Source organism: Suncus etruscus, chromosome 6, assembly GCF_024139225.1.
Source record: "Suncus etruscus isolate mSunEtr1 chromosome 6, mSunEtr1.pri.cur, whole genome shotgun sequence".
Taxonomy (NCBI): Eukaryota; Metazoa; Chordata; class Mammalia; order Eulipotyphla; family Soricidae; genus Suncus; species Suncus etruscus.
In genome coordinates, this window is record NC_064853.1 from 118,427,980 (window position 1) to 118,446,488 (window position 18,509).

Below are 18,509 nucleotides of genomic sequence, written 5' to 3' on the forward strand. Positions count from 1 at the left end.
TCATACAGACACACATGTGAGGGCGCCCTCCTTAGTTCTCCCAGCCCCATCCTGGGCTCCTATCTGCCAGTCACACTCACAACATGTCAGCTGCAATGCTCTCTGAGGGGATAGAACAAGGAAGTGTCACCTACATCCAGGTACGGCCTGAAATTGTGATGCCAGAGACCCCAGACAACATTGCTGCTAGGTCCAGCACACATGGTGACACAGGGAATGGTACTTACACACATGGTAACACAGGAAATCGAAGTTATAACATGCTTGTAAGGCAGCTCTGGCAGCTGGGACTGAAGTATTTCTTGGGGTGCATGACGTGTGGAGACTTGAAGGCTTGGGGTTACGTCTAGATTTTCCATCTGTGAGACCACCAGGGATGGGTGGGGACAGAATCTTTTATGTTTCCTCTGCATATTCAATATTCAACTAAAAATTTTCCAGGGCTGGAGCAATAGTACAGTAGGTAGGGCATTTGCCTTGCACATGGCCAACCAGTTTGATCCCCAGCATTTCATATGGTCCCCAAGCACTGCCTGGAGTAATTCCTGAGTGCAGAACCAGAGGTGACCATTGAGCAACATTGGGTGTGACTCCAAAACAAAATAAAAAAAAGTTCCAGCCAGAGTGACAGTACAGCACTTGCAAGGCCAGCTGGGATCAATCCCTGGCACCTCGTATGATCTCCTGAGCACTGCCAGGAGTGATTCCTGAGTGTCTAGCCAGGAGTAAGCCCTGAGAATTGCTGGGTGTGGACCAAAAACATTTCCCTATGTAATATGAAATGCCTGTCAACATTTGAGGCTTGGTGGTGATAGGGAAATTGGAAACATTTGTATAGGGAAGAGGACATTGGTGATGATTAGTGTTGAAACATTGTATGCATGAAACACTTCTTTTTTTTTTTTTTTTTTTTTTTGGTTTTTGGTGTTTTGGGCCACACCCTTTTGACGCTCAGGGGTTACTCCTGGCTATGCGCTCAGAAGTCGCTCCTGGCTTGGGGGACCATATGGGACGCTGAGGGTTCGAACCGAGGTCCGTCCTAGGCTAGCGCAGGTAAGGCAGGCACCTTACCTCTAGCGCCACCGCCCGGCCCCGCATGAAACACTTCTATTATAAACAACTTGAATGGGGCTTTGGAGTTTGGTTTTGTTTAAAATTTTTATTATAGGGGCCAGAGAGATAGCATGGAGATAAGGCGTTTGCCTTTCATGCAGAAGGTCATCAGTTGGAACCCGGTGTCCCATATGGTCTCCCGTGCCTGCCAGGAGCAATTTCTGAGCATGGAGCCAGGAGTATCCCCTGAGCACTGCTGGGTGTGATCCAAAAACCACACAAAAAAATTATTATAACATTGTGACTTACTAAACTGCTCATAAATCAGTTGTTCCACGCATTAACTGTTCAGACACCAATCTCACCGCTAATATGGCCTTCCCTCACCAGTGTCCTCAGTTTCCCACCCACCACCCCAACCTGTGTCGAATCGCGGTCCTTCCTTGGCTAGCGCTTGCAAGGCAGATTATCTTACCTCTAGCGCCACCTCACTGGCCCAAGGGTCAATTTTAAATAACTGTCATAGCTCTCAATGTATGAGTAAAATCAGAGTCTTAATTAAAAATTAAGAGAAAAAAATTTTCTCAAAGCTGGAATGATAGAAGAGATCAAGGTACTTGCCTTCTACACAGCCAGACCTAGTTCAATCACCAGCACCCCTGAACCCCATTAGGAATGATCCCTGAACACAGAACCTGGAGTAAGTCGAGTGGGGTCCCCAAACTCCCCAAAACTATCTATCTAATTTTCTCAGTAAGACTTTATCACTCCATATCTTTTTACTTTCTATTTGGTTTGTTGAGTTTTTCATTTGTTCTGGGTGATTGCTTCTGTACTCAGGAATTATTCCTGTTGGGGCTCAGGGGACAAATGGGATGGGCCCTCCCCCACCATACATACTATTGCTCCAGCTTAACCACCCTATTTTGTCACATGTACCCTGACTGCTGTCTCCATGCACTCACTCACACCTGCCCCAGGTGAGGAAGGGGTCAGGTGTCCTGTCCTGAACCTTCTTCCCACCTCCCTTTCTGCAAGCTCCCACCTCGCTGCCCAGGCCACATCTCTTCCACGGCATCAGCTACACTTTGCCGCCATCTGGTGGCCACTGGGAAGAATGTCCAACCAGAAAGTGGGTTGTCTTAGTCCATTCCAAATGTCCATTCTTGCAAAAACATCCTGGCTAGACCCTTCTGGCCCCTAGAATCAAGAGACTTGTCGCTCTGAGCTCTCCCTCCTGTCTCTCTGGGGTAGTCTGTCAGAGGACACCTCGGGCTTGGGGAGGTGCGTGCTGAGAATCACTGAGCATCCCGAGTCCCGTAGGCTGTGACCCAAAAAGTTTCCAGGGACACCAAGTTGCCAAGTTTCCCCAAACCACTCCATCAGGGGGGACCTTCCTCCACAGCACCCCAGCTGATCCTACCACTTTATTTGGGAACCAGACTCTGCAGTGCTCAGAAGTCATTCCTGGAGGTGCTGAAAATCCATCTGGTCTTCCAGCATGTAAAGCCTGTGCCTCGCCCACTGTTTGAATTCTCCAGTGTTAGTGGAGAGTTCTCATCTACCTGTGGCAGGATGCACCACAGCTGAGTGGATGCTGCCCCCTGGCCCCAACAATCATGTGAATGGCCAAAGCAAGGGCTTGAGGACATTTCTAGGGAATGCTGCCACCCTGGTTCCATTGATGGGTATTTGATGGGTTTTGATAGGTGTTCACTACACCCAGCACTCCCAGAAGAATGGTGCTTCGGACATAAGAGGGGTACTTTACATAACAATCTGAGTGTGGGGTGGGAGAGATAGCACAGCTGTGGATATTTGCCTTACATGTGGCAGACCCGGGACCAGGTTTGATACCTGGCATCCCATATGGTCCCCCAGCCTGTCAGGGGTGATTTCTGAGTACAGAGCCAGGAATTACCCTCCCCCCCCGAGCATTCCCAGGTGTGGCCCCAAAACCAACTAACCAATCCATAAATGAAGCTTAAAAAAAAATCTGAGGGCCCGGAGAGATAGCACAGCGGCGTTTGCCTTGCAAGCAGCCAATCCAGGACCAAAGGTGGTTGGTTCGAATCCCGGTGTCCCATATGGTCCCCTGTGCCTGCCAAGAGCTATTTCTTTTTCTTTTTCTTTTCTTTTTTTTTTTTTTTTTTTTTTTTTTTTTGGTTTTTGGTTTTTGGGTCACACCCGGCAGCACTCAAGGGTTACTCCTGGCTTCATGCTCAGAAATCGCTCCTGGCAGGCTCGGGGGACCATATGGTACGCCAGGATTCAAACCGATGACCTTCTGCATGAAAGGCAAATGCCTTACCTCCATGCTATCTCTCCGGCCCCCCAAGAGCTATTTCTGAGCAGACAGCCAGGAGTAATCCCTGAGCAACGCTGGGTGTGGCCCAAAAACAAAAAACAAAAAAAAATCTGAGTGAGGTTGGTGAGACAAGGGCACTTGTACTGAATCCAGGTTCAATTCCTGCCACCCCCTATGGTAGGAGTAGTGATACCTGCTTGCAGAGCCAGAAATAAGCCCTGAACACTGCTGTGTGCTCCCAGGTAGATCTTTTCTATATGCATGCTAACCACTGAGCAACTGGATATTCTCCAAGGTCTATCTTAAATTTGCATCCCCCTTCTCCTTAGTCAAAGACACGGAGGGGGTCCTGCACTTTCCCACAGTCCCCCCATTCTTCCATCCGGTTTTACAAAGGGTATCTCTTGCCTAGCCTTGTCTCTGGGAAGGGCAGTCAGATCCACAAATCATTCTGTTGATTTACTAAGACCACCCGGCCATGAGAACGGCCCAGTTTAACTTTTCAGCTGCAAAGACCATGAAGGGCAGGACAGGAACTCCAAGCACTGCCCCTGGGACTGCACACAGCAAAGACACAGCTGAGAGAGAGCAGCCTCCAGGCTTCCCTGGGGTGCCGGTTCCTTTCTCTGAATCGGAAAATACCACCAGAAAGTACCACACCATGAGCTCTGTTTTATTGTAGCGAGTATAAACCACTCCCTGGCCAGCACCTGTCTGGGACTCCTGGATATTGTTGGCCTGCAGTTCCGGATTCCCTGGTGCCAAAGCGCTAGGAAGCAGGGTGGATACCCCAGCTGGAGGCGGCGGCGACTGACGCTTGCAAGGCTGCCAGACCCAAGCAATGCTGCGTGGTGCACCCTCTAGTGACCACGAGGCAACTCTGTGGTTCATGACGAAGGTGATGGTCTAGAATGAACCTAATGGAAGTCCAGAATCAGGTACTGGAAGCCCATAAGCCAGTCACTGCCCAACTGCAAGGAGCACTACGCCTCGCATTTCTAGCCGACTCTTTCCAAAACCCTTCCTGACTTTAATCCCACTCCTCAGCCACTTTCCGGGGCATACTTGGTGCCGAGAGGGTGGAGCCCTGCTCCCAGGTTGAGGTCTCACTCTTGGTCCGTAGAGCCCCTCCTTCCCAGGCTGGGTCTGCAGCAGCCACATGGCACTTTGGGAGGGCAACACCCTACGGAAGTGAGGGGACCAACTTGCAGCCTAGCGGGCGTCAGGCAGGGCACTTGGGTGAGCGGGAAGAGTGGGGGCCCTCGGAAGAGAGAAGCTCCTGTCGCAGGACACGCAGCCAACAGAACTGTTGTGGTTGTGGCCACGTGGGACATGTGAGAGGCGGGGCTGGGGCCTGAGCCAGGGGCTCCGGGATCGCTGGCTCTGCCCAGTGGTTCACGAAAGCCAGATTTGGTTTTATTTGAGAAGCTTGTAGCCGTCCTCCTGTTTGATCCTGTGAAGCAAGCAACGGAGAAAAGGTTCTTGCATCTGTTTCAGTCTTAGAAGCGGGGCAGTAATACAGCAGGGAGGCATTTGCCTCAACCAAAGGGTCCTCTGAGTCCCACCAGGAGTAAGCCCAAAGCACTGTAGGGTGTGACCCAAAACCAAATCAGCGTCTGAGGTAAAAGCAGGATTCCCCTGGCAGGATCAAGGCCAGGGCCCCAGTCAAGGTCTTGGCTCATGGAAAGGTTAGGCTATGGGAGGCCCCAGAGCTGGCCCAGGGAGCTGTGACCCAGTCAGGGTGAGGGGATGTGGGCAGACCCCATCCCACCCTGTGAGCTATGTCATGCCTGTTCCCCAGGAGAGCATCATTACCCCAGGACACCTGAGCAGTGGTATTCATAGGGGGCATGTCCACCAGCATCGTCAACCTCTGAGCCAGCCCTCAAGCAGCTTTGTTGGGCTCAGGCCCTCGTGCAAACCCTCCTTTAGCCTGTGGGGGGAAGAGGGCTGGCCTCACCAGCTGGCCTTCACTGCCTTGATGTCGCTCACGAGGTTCTGGGCCAGGCAGATGCCAAAGATCTGGAGCAACGCAATGCCCACAAAGACACCTGCCACCACGATGAGGTTGTCCTGGAGCCACTTCTCGAACTGGCCCACGCAGCCTTTGGTGTGAATGGAGCCCTGCTGCTCCAGCTCCTGTGAGGGGCCAAGCAAGACCACAGTAGGAAGGTGGAGTGCAGGAGCTATCCCCCATTTTGCCTCCCAGATTCACCCTTACCCATCCCCAGGCCTTCTACCTGTAGCTGCCAACCCAGGGCTCCAATCCTGCTCCTCTGTCTCAGCCCAAAAGCTCCCTCCTTTTAGAGGTCCACCCCCACCAACTTTTAAGCTTGTTCACATCTGTTACCTCCCTATCTCCCCTTTCAACTCCCTATCAACTCCTTTTGGGCTCAGCCCATATGCCCCCTCAGCTAAGGAGTGCCCCGACTGCCAGCCCCACTTCCATCTATCAACTTCCCTACTTCAAAATCCCCTTGCATTGAATGTCCAACCTGGATTCATCCTCAGCATCATAATGTCCCTTGAGCCCTGCCAGGAGTGATCTCTGAGTGCAGAACCAGAAGTAACACCTGAACATAGCCAGTTGTAGCCAAATTAAAAAAAAAAAAAAATCCCCTTTGCAAAACTAACTCTTTTGGCCTCAGCCCAATTGCCCCCTTCTCCAAGAACCTTCCCCTGACTGCAAGTCCCCAAACCATCAACACCTCTTTCCTCAAAGGTTTTCCATGAAAAGCTGGATGAACAAAGACACGGGTGTACTCAACTCCCGTGGGGGCCTGTCTGCCTGGCAATATCACGCCATGCATGTCTGGGGCATTTCTGGGACTCATCTCTCCCCCAGAATCTTCTGCTCTTCAGTGGGGAGGAAGCTCCCCACCTCCATACATATATCCACCTGTCTTGTCTCTGGCCTCCAGCCTCACCAGCCCCCTTACCAGTTTGAGCCGGATGTCATAGCCACACTGGGTGTTGAGAACATCTTCCTGAAAAGAAACAGACCCGTGAGGATCTGCAAATACCACCCCAGCACTCCACCTTGTGTCCCAGCACCATTCTTTCTCTTCCTTTGAGGCAGAAAATAGAGTACATCCAAGCTTCTGCCATGCCCAGAGCTCTCAGGCTGGCTAGTGGCAAAGCAAAGGCTCATGTCTAGGAGGCGTTGGGTTGGATCCCCAGTGCCACAAAAAGGAAAAACAGGGCGAGAGCAACAGAAAAGGTGACGTGCTGGCCTTGCACATAGCTAACGGATTAATCCCCAGCATCCCATAGGGTCCTCTGAGCCTGCCAGGAGTGACCCCTAGGTACCATGAATGTGACTCAAAAAAAAAAAACTTTTGTTCCTGCACCCCAACAGCTCCACTCCCCACCCCCAAGAAGTCTCTGTCTCCCCCAGAGAGTGCTATCCTACTTGCAATGGGACCTCGTATTCTTAAAGCTCCCCCCACTGAATTCCCAAAGCAGGCCAAATCACTGATCTCAGGCTGGGCCTCCTCTCCACAAGACCCCCTACTCACCGCAGGGTCTCTGACGCAGCAGGAGAAGGGCACCCCACAGCGCTCTCGGCTGGGGTTCAGGTCAGTGCAGTTGAAGTAGATGTTGAGGTTCCAATCGTTGGGGCCACGGGCACCACAGCAAGACCACTAAAGGCAAGAAAAGAGTTCCAAGTGAACCAGACAGAGTGCAGCTACTTCCTACTGGAGAGGGATTCCCCCACTGCAAGGGCACAGGGGGAGGGGTCTCCCCACTGCCCCCACCATACAGGCCTAGGTGGGCCTGCATTCTGGGAGGCTGCAGGCTCCTGAGTTTAGGGGGCCTAAAGAAGGAGCTCAAGGCTTATAAGAGGAGGTTCAGGAAAAGGCTGGCTTCAGGACAAAGGAGGACCTCAGAAAGGCAGGTAGGTGTCAGTTCCCTGGCAAGAGACACCCTGAACCCTTCCCAGTGCATCTTTAACATTCCAACACTCTAGCAAGCCAAAATCGAGCGGCCCCACCCACACCCATCATCTTCCAGCAGAGATGGACTGGCTCCACTGCTGGCTCTGTGTTCAGAAATTACTCCTGGAAGGCTTGGCGGACCATATGGATGCTGGGGATCGAACTCGGGTCAGCTTCATGCAAGGCAGACACCCTCTGGCTGTGCTATCACTCTGGCCTCACAATCTCTTATTTGTTTATTTTATTATAATACCAAGTTGTTCATAATGTAGTGATTTTAAGTTTCAGGCATTCACTATTTCAACATCAATCCCACCTTCCTCTACCAGAGTCCTCAGTTTCTCACTGATCCCTCCAGCCGTCCCCTTGTAGGCACAAAGACATTTATTTCATATTGTTTGTTATAACACAACAGCAAATGAAACTATCAAAACCTAAATCAGGACCTGAGTGATGATAGCACAAAGGTAGGGTCTTGCATGCAACCGACCTGGGTTCGATTCCCACATTCCATTTGTTCCCCCAAGCCTGCTAGGGGTGATTTCTGAGCACAGAGCCATGAGTAACCCCTGAGTGCTGCTGGATGTGGCCCAAAAACCAAAACCAACCAAACAAAAACCCCAAATAAACCATTAAAAAACCCCTTAGATCAACAAGGGTCAACTTGAAATGATTGCTATTCTCTCCATGGTATTACTGAAGTCATTGTTGAAAGATTTACTGGCCTTTGGTTGGTACTGCTTGTACCTTCTGGGCTACTGTTTGGGTTTCGTAGATTTCTGTGGAACTTTCCCATCAGATTTGCCATGATCCTGCTGGCCCGACATGACTAGCAAGTCTTGTGGTAGTCAGGATGTGCAGATCTGGAACAATTTGGCTTCTTGGTGATTTGCTAAGGTTCAGTTGTGGGGCTGGGCCATTTCTGTAGGAGGGTGTCATTGGGTGTGCCTGGGGGCTGCTGTGGCTTCAGACAGCTAAGGAGGTTTTGCTGCCTCATTCCAAGAAGGCCCCAGAGTTGTCAGCCTGGATGATTTAGCAGCAGCATGTTCTTTTGGAGCTTAGCAGTGGAGCCAGTCCGTCTCTGCTGGAAGATGATGGGTGTGGGTGGGGCCGCTCGATTTTGGCTTGCTAGAGTGTTGGAATGTTAAAGATGCACTGGGAAGGGTTCAGGGTGCCTCCAGATGTGGTACCGAAACCAAAAAATAAAAGACTGCCCAGTGACCATTTCTCCACTCCAAAGGGACAAGTAGGCAGTGCCAGGCACTCTCAAGCCCTCCTGCCTCCTTTCAACAATGCTGCTGGCCCCCATCAGCCCCTCTGAAACACTTTCCCTGCTTCCTGTGGGAGGCACTGTGATGCGCTCCTGACGCTGCCAGTGCTGGAGTGCTGGGGGTCAGCTCAGCTGCAGACAGTGAGCAGGGGTATATATCCCGGCATGATTTTGCCTGTCAGACACTCCCCACTTTGTCCCAAACCCCCCACTATGTATGATTTCTTTTCCCTTTGTGGTGCTAGGGACTGAATCCTGTGTGTCATGAGCACGGCCAAGTGCTCTACCCTCTCAATGTCCTTCTTCCTGGCTGCCCCTTCTTTTCATGGGGTTACACTTGTTTGTGCTCAGAGACTGACTCTGAGTAAGCCACAGACCAGGCAAGTTCCTTCCTGCCACATTATATCTTTAGCCCTCTGGTTCTGTTTTGGGTTGGTTTGTTTTTGTTCCATCAGTGCTCAGGAACTGTCTCTGGATCTGTGCTCAGAGGAACATGCAGTGCTAGGACTTGAAGCTGGAGTTCTTACATACAAAGTTTGTGCTCAGCCCAGTTAACACTCGGTCCACTTCTCCATTTTCCAAGTGCGAGGACACACAAGTGTACTAGCCTTGCCTACCGGCCTGTCTTTTTTTTTTTTTTTCTTTATTTTTTTAAAGGGGGGGGGCACACCAGGTGATGCTCAGGGGTTACTCCTGGCTATGTCCTCAGAAAACTCCTGGCTTGAGGGACCATACAGGACAGCGGGGGATCAAACTGTGGTCAGTCTCAGGCTAGCTCAGGCAAGGCAGATGCCTTACTGCTTGTGCCACTGCTCCAGCCCCTCATCTGTCTTTTCTTTGAGGGGAGGGAAGGGGTGTGGGATAGCTTCTGAACCATACTTGGTGGTGCTCAGGGCTTACCCCTGGCTCTGTACTCTAGGATCACCCTGGCATGGTATGGGGTAGGGGTGGCTATGGGATGTCAAGATCAAATCAGGCCAGCTATGTGAAAGGTAAGCTCCCTTCCTGCTGTATTCTGGCTCCAAACTGTCTCTCCCCGCCCATGAGAACAGGCAGTGTTTCACCCAGAACTCCCAACATCTCACTCATAACCTCAATTCATCCAAAGAACCAGAACTCTGTCCCCCTCCACAATGGGCTGAGAGCATGTTAAAGCTGGCAGCAGTCCTGGGCCATCTCAGGGGCCCAGAGTACACTTGGGGTAGCAGCATCAAAGACATAGGGCCAGGATTAAGGACCCTCTGTACCATGTGGCTTGTGAGTCGCTTGTACAAGATGTTAACTACAAAAGCATAAAAGTATTTCAGGGAACCCTTTTTGGTTTTGTTTTGGGGCCACAGCCAGTAATACAGGGGTTACTCCTGGCTCTGCACTCAGGAATCACTCCTGCGGTGCTCAGGGGAACCTATGGGATGTTGGGGATTGAACCCAAGTTGGCCCTGTAGAAGGCAAGCGCCCTTCTCTCAGGTCCTCAGGAAATACCTTTCCTTTTTTTTTTTTTTTTGGTTTTTGGGTCACCCCGGCAGCGCTCAGGGGTCATTCCTGGCTCTACGCTCAGAAATCGCTTGTGGCAGGCTCAGGGGACCATATACGGGATGCCAGGATTCGAACCACCGACCTTCTGCATGCAAGGCAAACGCCTTACCTCCATGCTATCTCTCTGGCCCCAGTAAATACCTTTTCTTTCATCCTGTTAGTTACCCTGCCCAACTTGATGGAACCTTGACTGGAACTTGATCTTAGCAACTGCTGTACTTGAACCCCAGCATCACTGCTGCGCTGAATGCCAGACTGCAACTCCAATGGCTGTCCTGACATTCTCATGCTCGAGTAGAAGCCACATACCAGGGACACAGTGATGGCACAGCAGGAAGGGCGCTTGCCTTGTGTGCAACTGACCTGGGTTTGATATCCCATGACTTCATCAGTAATGATCCATGAGTGCAGAGCCAGGACTAAACCCTAAGCACCGATTGGGGTACCCTTCCCTTAAAAAAGGAAGAAAGGGGCAGAGAGATAGCACAGAGGTAAGACGTTTGCCTTGCATGCAGAAAGACGGTGGTTCAAGGCCTGGCATCCCATATGGTCCCCTGATCCTGCCAGGAGTGATTTCTGAGCATAGAGCTAGGAGTAACCCCTGAGCACTGTCAGGAGTGACCCAAAACACAAAACAAAAATGAAATAAAATGAAATAAAATAAAAAGGGAGAAAGGCTCATCAACAGAGGCTGACACCCCAATTGGCATAAATAGTGCCCAGAGATTCCCCAAACTTGTCAAGGCCACAATGACGATGTAGTTCTGATCCCTGAGTGCCGGAGGTGGAAAAGATATCCTATGTCCTCCTTTTCATCTACTTGTTGCTTTTTGGTATGGGGAGTACTACTAGCCATCCCCAGGGAAACTACTTCTGGCTCACTTCCCATGGTGCTGATGTGGAAGAGAAAGAAACAGGTGATGATTGGTATTAAAACCCAAACCCAGGCTTCAGACATATAAAATCTGCATCGGGGGTTGGAGCAATAGCACAGCAGGCAGGGTGCTTGCCTTGCAAGCAGCTGGCCTGGGTTTGAATCCCCAGTATCCCTTAGGATTCTTCCAGCACCACCAGAAGTGATTTGTGAGTGCAGAGCCAGGAGTAACCCCTGAGCATCACTGGGTGAGGCAAAAACCAACGCTCAACTCTTGACACCCTCTAGCCTTCCAAGGACACTTTTCTCTATTCCTCAGTAACCCTGCATGGAAGGGGCCAGAGTGGAGTTCTGACCTGTGCCTGCAGTGGCCTCTCTTTCCAATAGGGGGCACTCCTGGCTCCCTTTCCTGAGACCTGGCCCTCCAGAGGGAGAACCACAGAAGCCTCCCAGCCACTAAACGGCGAGCCTACTGTGCAGGACTCACGTATTCCTGAGCAAAATCGATGAGGTTCTGGAGGTCAATGTCGTCGCGGTAGGCCTTGAGGTTGTTGTTGATGAATAGATTCAGCTGGTCTCGAATCCAGTCCTTGAAGACAAAGGCCAGAATCCCAGTAGCCAGTTCCAGGAAGAAGATGAGGCCAAGGAACACGGAGAACTGGGATGTGGAGCAGGGATCGGTGTGGAGGGGGGGGGGGGTAAAGAGTCAGAGACGCTAGAGCGAACTCCACCCCAGCCAAGTCAGTAGGGGCTAGCATTTGGGGCGGGGGAGGGTTGGACTATACCACCCTGCACTCAAGGATCAGGACTCAGTGGTGGTGCTTGGGGGACCCTACAGGATGACTAGGGTGGAACCTAGATCAACCACATGAAAAACTAATGCTCCGGGCCCAGAGAGATAGCACAGCGGCGTTTGCCTTGCAAGCAGCCGATCCAGGACCAAAGGTGGTTGGTTCGAATCCCGGTGTCCCATATGGTCCCCCGTGCCTGCCAGGAGCTATTTCTGAGCAGACAGCCAGGAGTAACCCCTGAGCACCACTGGGTGTGGCCCAAAAACCAAAACAAACAAACAAACAAAAAAACAAAAACAAAACGAAAAAACTAATGCTCCAAGTATCGCTCTGGCCCCTAGAGCTAATTTTTCTTTTCTGCTCTAGTTGTTGGGGAGACCTACACTTGGATGCTCTGGTAAGGGCGGGGGGGACTACTAGGGCCACACCTGGAGTACTAATGGCAGGGCAAAGAATATGGTCCACCACTTTGGCTATATCTCAGGCCTCTCTATTGCCTTTTCTTTGGGGGGGGCGCCTATACACCCCACGTTGATCAGGGCTTACACCTGGCTCTACACTCAGGGTCACTCCAGGCAGAATTTGACAGATCATCTGGAGTGGGGGATTGAAACTAGGTAGGCCGCATCACAGCAAGCACCCTTTCCACTATGCTATCTAGCCCCTTTTTATTTGGTTTTAGAGCCACACCTGGTTCCACTCTCAGGAGTCACTCATGGTGGTGCTCAGGGGACAATAAGTGGTGCCAGGGATCCGACCTGGGTTTGCACGTGGAAGGCAAGCACCCAACCAGCTGTACTATAGCTCTGGTCCCCCCACTTCTTGTGTGTTTTAGGGTCACATCTGGCGGTACTCAGTACTCAGAGGTTACTCCTGGCCGTGCTCAGGGATCACTCCGGCAGTCCTGGGGGCCCATAATGGGTTTGGCATGAGTAAGGACAGTGCACGACCACTGTGCTATCTCTCCAGTCCCTTTGTATTACTTCTGATGACACTGAACGACTTTCTTCCTCCCTTTCCACTCCCCAGTACTTTCATCTGTAAGGGTTCCAGAGAAGCTCACCACATCCCCCAGCCAAGGACCCACCAATCAGAGCTCTACCTTCTCCTCTCTCCACCCTCCAGCCAGAAGGATTGGCCCAGCAACAGCCAATCCCAAACCCAAAGATACAATTAAATAGTATCTTGGCAAAAGTCCTGGGAGCCCTGAACCTCCACAATCCTTGGAACTTCTGGACCAGAACCAGCACCCAGCACCCGCAGATTCCTTGGCATCTTATACTCAGAGGGGCAGACTATGTGGCTGGGGTGACCCCTGATGCGCCATCCTCCTTCCGAAGGGTTTCAGTCACTTCCAAGAGAAATTCCCCCCATAATAGGAAGCTGGTGGTTCCTGATTTTTATTGTTTTTAATGTATTATTTCCAAAGGATGTGGGGCCACACCCAGAGATGCTCAGGGCTTACGCTTGGTTCTGTAGTCAGGGATCACTCCTGGTGGTGCTCAGGGGATGCTAAGGACTGATGCTGGCCAGACCCATGCAAGACAAACACCCTCCCCAATGTACTGATTGCTCTGGCCCCTGGTAGTTCCTATTTTAACAGCATCTATAATCAAACCACCCCAATACTAAGCACGACTTTGGTGTCTGTCCACCCCCCTAGTGGACTCAGGTTGGGCACACTCACAAATTTGAGCAAGAAGGTGTTTTCCCGGAGAGCCCCAATGCAGCCGGCAAAGCCAAGCACCGACATGACGCCCCCAACCACGACAAACAGCCACACAGGATCAAGACCTCCCAGATCGGTCAGCGCTGAGATGTTGGAGAGAACGCCCTGGAGGGAGGATGGGGTGGGGGAGAGAGGTGATGGGGCTGCCGTAGGTGGGATCAAATTCTCCAACAATCTTATCTTGGGGGGAGGGGAAAGGGCACACCTAGTGGTCCCCTGGGCTCACTCTTGATTCACAGAGCTCAGGGATAACTCAGGGGACCCAGTGCAGGAGATAAACCTGGATCAGCCATTTACAAGGCAAGCATACTATCAATCTGGCCCATCTCCCTCCCAGCATCCTGACCCATAGACAATCCCTTCCAGGCCTCCCTACCCCATTATCTTTTTTTTTTTTTTTTTTTTTTTGGTTTTTTGGGCCACACCCGTTTGACGCTCAGGGGTTACTCCTGGCTATGTGCTCAGAAATCGCCCCTGGCTTGGGGGGACCATATGGGACGCCGGGGGATTGAACCGCGGTCCTTCCTTGGTTAGCGCTTGCAAGGCAGACACCTTACCTCCAGCGCCACCTACCCGGCCCCCCTACCCCATTATCTTACCTTCTCACCCCAGGCCCATAGTCCAATGGCCAGGAACAAGGCTCCCACTACCTGCAAGAGAAGCAGCACAAGGCTGAGCTGGGTGTGATCTCTGCTTTGCTCACATCCAAACTTCCCCCACTCTCACCTCCCCAGTGCTCAGTCTTCAGCAAGCAGGTGGGCTTGCAGGCAAACTCTGCAGGAAGTCTGGGTTCCACCCTTGCACAATACTATCACACCCCCCACCAGCACCATCAGGTTGTAGGACCCAGAACCAAGAGGAAGAGAAAGACAAGGAGGGAGGGAGGGAGATAAAGAAGAAGGAAGTGAGGAAAAGAGAAGGGTTTCATCAGGATTGGGGGTACCTGACATCCAGGACAGCCCTATTTTGGAACCCAGCCCTGGAACAGACTTTTGCCAGACAGTGGCAGCCTGTCCCCTTATAACAGAGAGTATGGCAAGTAGAAAATCCCTTGCACTGGCGACCTGAGTCACTCCACAAGACCCCAAAGGTCCCCCTAGCACCGATGGAGCAATCCCTGAGTGAAGAGTAAGAAGTAACCCCTAAATATGGCCAGGTGTAACCCCAAAAAGACAAAGCAAAACAAAGACACTTCGGACTGGAGAAGCAGCAGAAAACATGCCTGTCATACACACATAACCAAGGGTTGCCCAAGCTTTGGCAGAAGTGATTCTTAAATATAGAGCCAATAAGTCCTGAGCACTGTTGGGTGTGACCCAAAAATGAGAACAAAAAGGAATTTGATTAGGGGGCGTGTGGTGGGAATGGAGTGGGGAAATGCCTTTTAAAGAGGTTCTGGGGGAGGGCCAGAGAGATAGCATGGAGGTAAGGCGTTTGCCTTTCATGAAGGAGGTGGTTCGAATCCTGGCATCCCATATGGTTCCCTGTGCCTGCCGGGGCAATTTCTGAGCCTAGAGCCAGGAGTAACCCCTGAGCGCTGCCGGGTGTGACCCAAAAACCAAAAAATAAATAAATAAATAATAATAATAATAAAAATAAATTAAGAGGTTTGGGGGAGGAGCAGAACAATAGCACAAAAACAGATGTGGCCCAAAAACCAAACACACACACACTCAAAAAAGAGGTTATCAGGAAGGGCCAAGCAATAGTACAAGAGGTAGGGGTTTGCTTTACAAGAGGCCAACCAGGATCAGTCCCTGAATGAGCACTGCCAGGAGTAATTCCTGAGCTCAGAGCCAGGAAAGCCCTAAACACCGTTGGGTGTGCAACCCCCCCCCCCCGCAATAAACTATTGAGGCTGGATAGCTTGCAAGCAGCATACCTGGGTTTGATCCCTGGCATCCCATATGATCACATAAGCTCACCAGGAATGACCCAGGAGTAAAGACCTGAGCACTTCTGGATGTGGCATTAGAAATTAGAAATTAAAAAGATAAGATAAAAAGAAGAAAAAGAAAGAAATTAAAAAGACGAGGCTAGGGGCCGGAGCGATAGCACAGCGTTAGGGCATTTGCTTTGCATGCAGAAGAGCCAGGAAGGACCCAGGTTCAATCCCCAGTATCCCATATGGTCCCCCGAGACTGCCAGGAGTGATTTCTGAGCCCAGAGCCAGGAGTAACTCCTGAGTGCTGCCTGATGCGTCTCCAAAGCCAAAAAAATGGGGGGGGGAGGTGCCTGAGGGCCAGACCCACAGTACAGTGGGGAGGGCGTTTGCCTTACACTCAGCTAAACTGGTTTTAATCCTCGGCATTCCATATGGTCCTGAGCTTGCCAGGAGCAATATCTGAATGCAGAGCCACAAGTAACCCGAGCTTGCCAGGTATGACCCCCCCCCCCAAAAAAAAAAAGAAAGAAGGGGCTGAAGCGATAGCATAGTAGCATAGCGGGTATGGCATTTGCCTTGCATGTGGAGGTCCTGTGTTTGATCCCTGGTATCTCCTATAGCCCCCTCTGTGCCTGCTAGGAGTCATTTCTGAATGCAGAGCCAGGAGTAACCCCTGAGCACCATAGGATGTATCCTCCCAAAAAACCAAAAGAATATTAATAAAAAAATAAAAAGAAGGTGCCAGGGAAACTGGTGACAGTTCAACTGAGGTAGATACATGAAAAGGTAGAAAAGTGGCAGTGCCAGATGAGCTAGGCTGAGGTGCTGGGCCCGAAGGGAGGGGGGTTGAGTGCCCATTTCTAGGGTCCTAGTAAGAATTGCAGAAGGTTCTGACAGGTAACCCCAAGATCTACTTCACAAACAAAACCCTCTCTCCACCCTCCAAGAGCACCCAATCCTTCCAGTTTAGCTCCTTTCTTTTCCCTGAGTTTTTTTTTTTTTTTTTTTTTAATTTTGGTTTGGGGGCCACATTCAGGGAACATTCCTGATGGGCTTGGGGGACCCGATGGGGTGCTGGGGAGTGGAGTGAAGTGCATGTAAGACTTTGAAAAGCTCTTGCCACCACTGTCCTCCTAGGCACCCTCCAAATTCCTAGCCCCACCCCCCTGGAATCAGTTGGGAGTCTCATGCCTGCACCCCTTCCTCTCCGTTCAAAGTCCTGCCTCACTCCCCCAACCCCACCCCCACTGCCTCGTCACTCCGTCGGCTCTTCCCAAGGCTGTGCCATTCCAAAGTTCCACTGCTAACCAATCTCTCCGGGCCTGTAGCATCCTTGGCGACTAAAGCAGGAAGCCAAGGGCTGCGATTTTATATTCCTATCTGTATTTCTATTCGGAGGCACACAACCCGGAGGGGCAGTGCCCCAGGCCGGGAAACTGAGGCCAGGGGCAACGAGGAGTTTCGGCCACCCCGTCGTGGGGTCCTGGCTTCCTCTCCTTCTTCCCTGCCTTGTGGAGTCACCCCGAGCCCCCCAGGGCCGGCAGAGTCTGGACAGGGCTCCGACTGGACTGGGCGGACCTGGGGGGCGCGGGGCGCCTGCAAAAGATGACTCGGCATCCAGGGCGCCGGGGGACCCCAGCGCGGTGGCCTCCAAGGCCTCCTGCCCCGGGGATGCTCTCCCGGCCTGGGCAGGCCCGGAGAAGGGGCTCCGGGGCGAGGCCGCAGACGGGCCCGGAGCGGCTGGGCGGGCTGGCACCGGCGCCGCGGGGAGCGCCCCGAGCCCGGGGACCCCCACGCGACTCGGCCCCGGTCCCCGGCCCGGCTCACCCAGAAGACGACGTTGAAGCCGAACAGGAAGTACTTCCCGCAGCAGCCGACCTCGGGCTCCGGGTAGGGCGGGTGCTTGCCGGGCATGGCGGCCCCGAGCGGGCCCCTGGCGGGCGCCTCCCCAGCCTAGCCCGGCGGCTGCTGCGGCTTCATGGCCGCCGCCTGCCCGCACCTGCCCCGGGGGCCGCACCGCGCGCCGAGGCCCTCCGGCTTGGCTGGGCTCGGTGAGGCTCCGCCCCCCGTCCGGAGACCAAGCCCCGCCCCCGGCCGTGATTCCTCCAATAGGAACGCCTTATTCCGCAGCCCTAGCCCAAGCCCCGCCCCGGGCCGGATTTGATGGGTCGTTCCTTCCCCATCTAGCCCGCCTCCGAGCGAGCGTCGCCAGGCCCCGTCCCCCGCGCAGCCGCCTTGGCGGGTTCCTCTGTCCTAGCCCCGCCCCGCCCGCCGTGAGCCCGCCCCTGGCCGAATCCTATTGGTCATTTCTTCTCCCATCTAGCCCCGCCTCCGAGCGAGCGTTCCCCACCCCCAGGACCCGCCCCCCGAGCCCGAGACCCTCAGGCTGGGCTGGGCTAGGCTTGGCTCCGCTCCCGGCCGTGCTTCCCCCAATAGGAACGCCGCGTTCCGCAGCCCTAGCCCCGCCTTTCCAGAATTCGATTGGTCGTTTCGCCCACTTAGCCCCGCCTCCGAGCGAGCGCCGCAAGGCCCCGCCCTCCGCGCAGCCGCCTTGGCCCGCCCTTCCTCGCGCGTCCTTGAGCGCGTTGCTCCGAGGGGTGGATGCTCGTCTGTGGCGCGGCTCGTTCGGAGCGAAGGAAGTTCTCCCCCGCCTCACGCGCCACCTGACCGGCCTCTGCAGCTGGACCGGCCCGTCCTCGTCAGCCCTCGCTGCGGAAGGAAGCCCACCTAGCCGAGAGGGGAGCGACTCCGAGGACGGGCGCACTTGGAAGAGGAACCCCGGGACTTTTGGCCTCAGAGACCGAGAGAGAGTCCTCAGAGAGGACTCCTCTGCTTCCTCTCAGGATGGAACCCGAATTCCCGGCAACTCCAGCTCCCCGCCTCCTGGCTGCAACCCAACACAGACGCCTTCTGGGCCTGCGAGTGCCCCGCTCCCTGCACCTTCGGGCTTCGCCAGCGAGCACCCCAACCCTTGGGTGGTTGGAGCAGCCCTGCGGCTCGAGGTCCCCCAGACGCAGACCTAGGAGTCCCGCTGTTCTAGCTTATCCAGCTTTAAAGTCCTTAAAACTCATTCCCGTCTCGCAGGGACGCATGCAGCTCAGCCATACAGGGTTTGCCTCGTATGT

General features: G+C 53.1%; 1 protein-coding gene across 1 annotated transcript; it reads right to left on the bottom strand.

Moving 5' to 3' along the window:
- Positions 1-4,013: 4,013 nt before the first annotated feature.
- Positions 4,014-17,402, bottom strand: TSPAN17 (tetraspanin 17). The gene is made up of 8 exons (XM_049775761.1): positions 17,212-17,402; positions 14,099-14,149; positions 13,458-13,604; positions 11,467-11,637; positions 6,880-7,005; positions 6,301-6,348; positions 5,322-5,500; positions 4,014-4,814 (listed from the first exon to the last, which is right to left on the bottom strand). Exons 1-8 carry the CDS (start codon positions 17,296-17,298, stop codon positions 4,778-4,780), a joined length of 846 nt encoding a protein of 281 aa, XP_049631718.1. The 5' UTR covers positions 17,299-17,402; the 3' UTR covers positions 4,014-4,777.
- Between the last annotated feature and the right edge of the window lie 1,107 nt (positions 17,403-18,509).

Coding starts and splice junctions, on each gene's coding strand:
- TSPAN17 (XM_049775761.1), bottom strand. CDS start 17,298: ATGCCCGGCAAGCACCCGCCCTACCCGGAGCCCGAGGTCGGCTGCTGC. Junction 13,605..14,098: donor TATGGGCCTGGGGTGAGAAG/GTAAGATAATGG, acceptor TCCTCCCTCCAG/GGCGTTCTCTCCAACATCTC. Junction 11,638..13,457: donor ACACCTTCTTGCTCAAATTT/GTGAGTGTGCCC, acceptor TCCACATCCCAG/TTCTCCGTGTTCCTTGGCCT.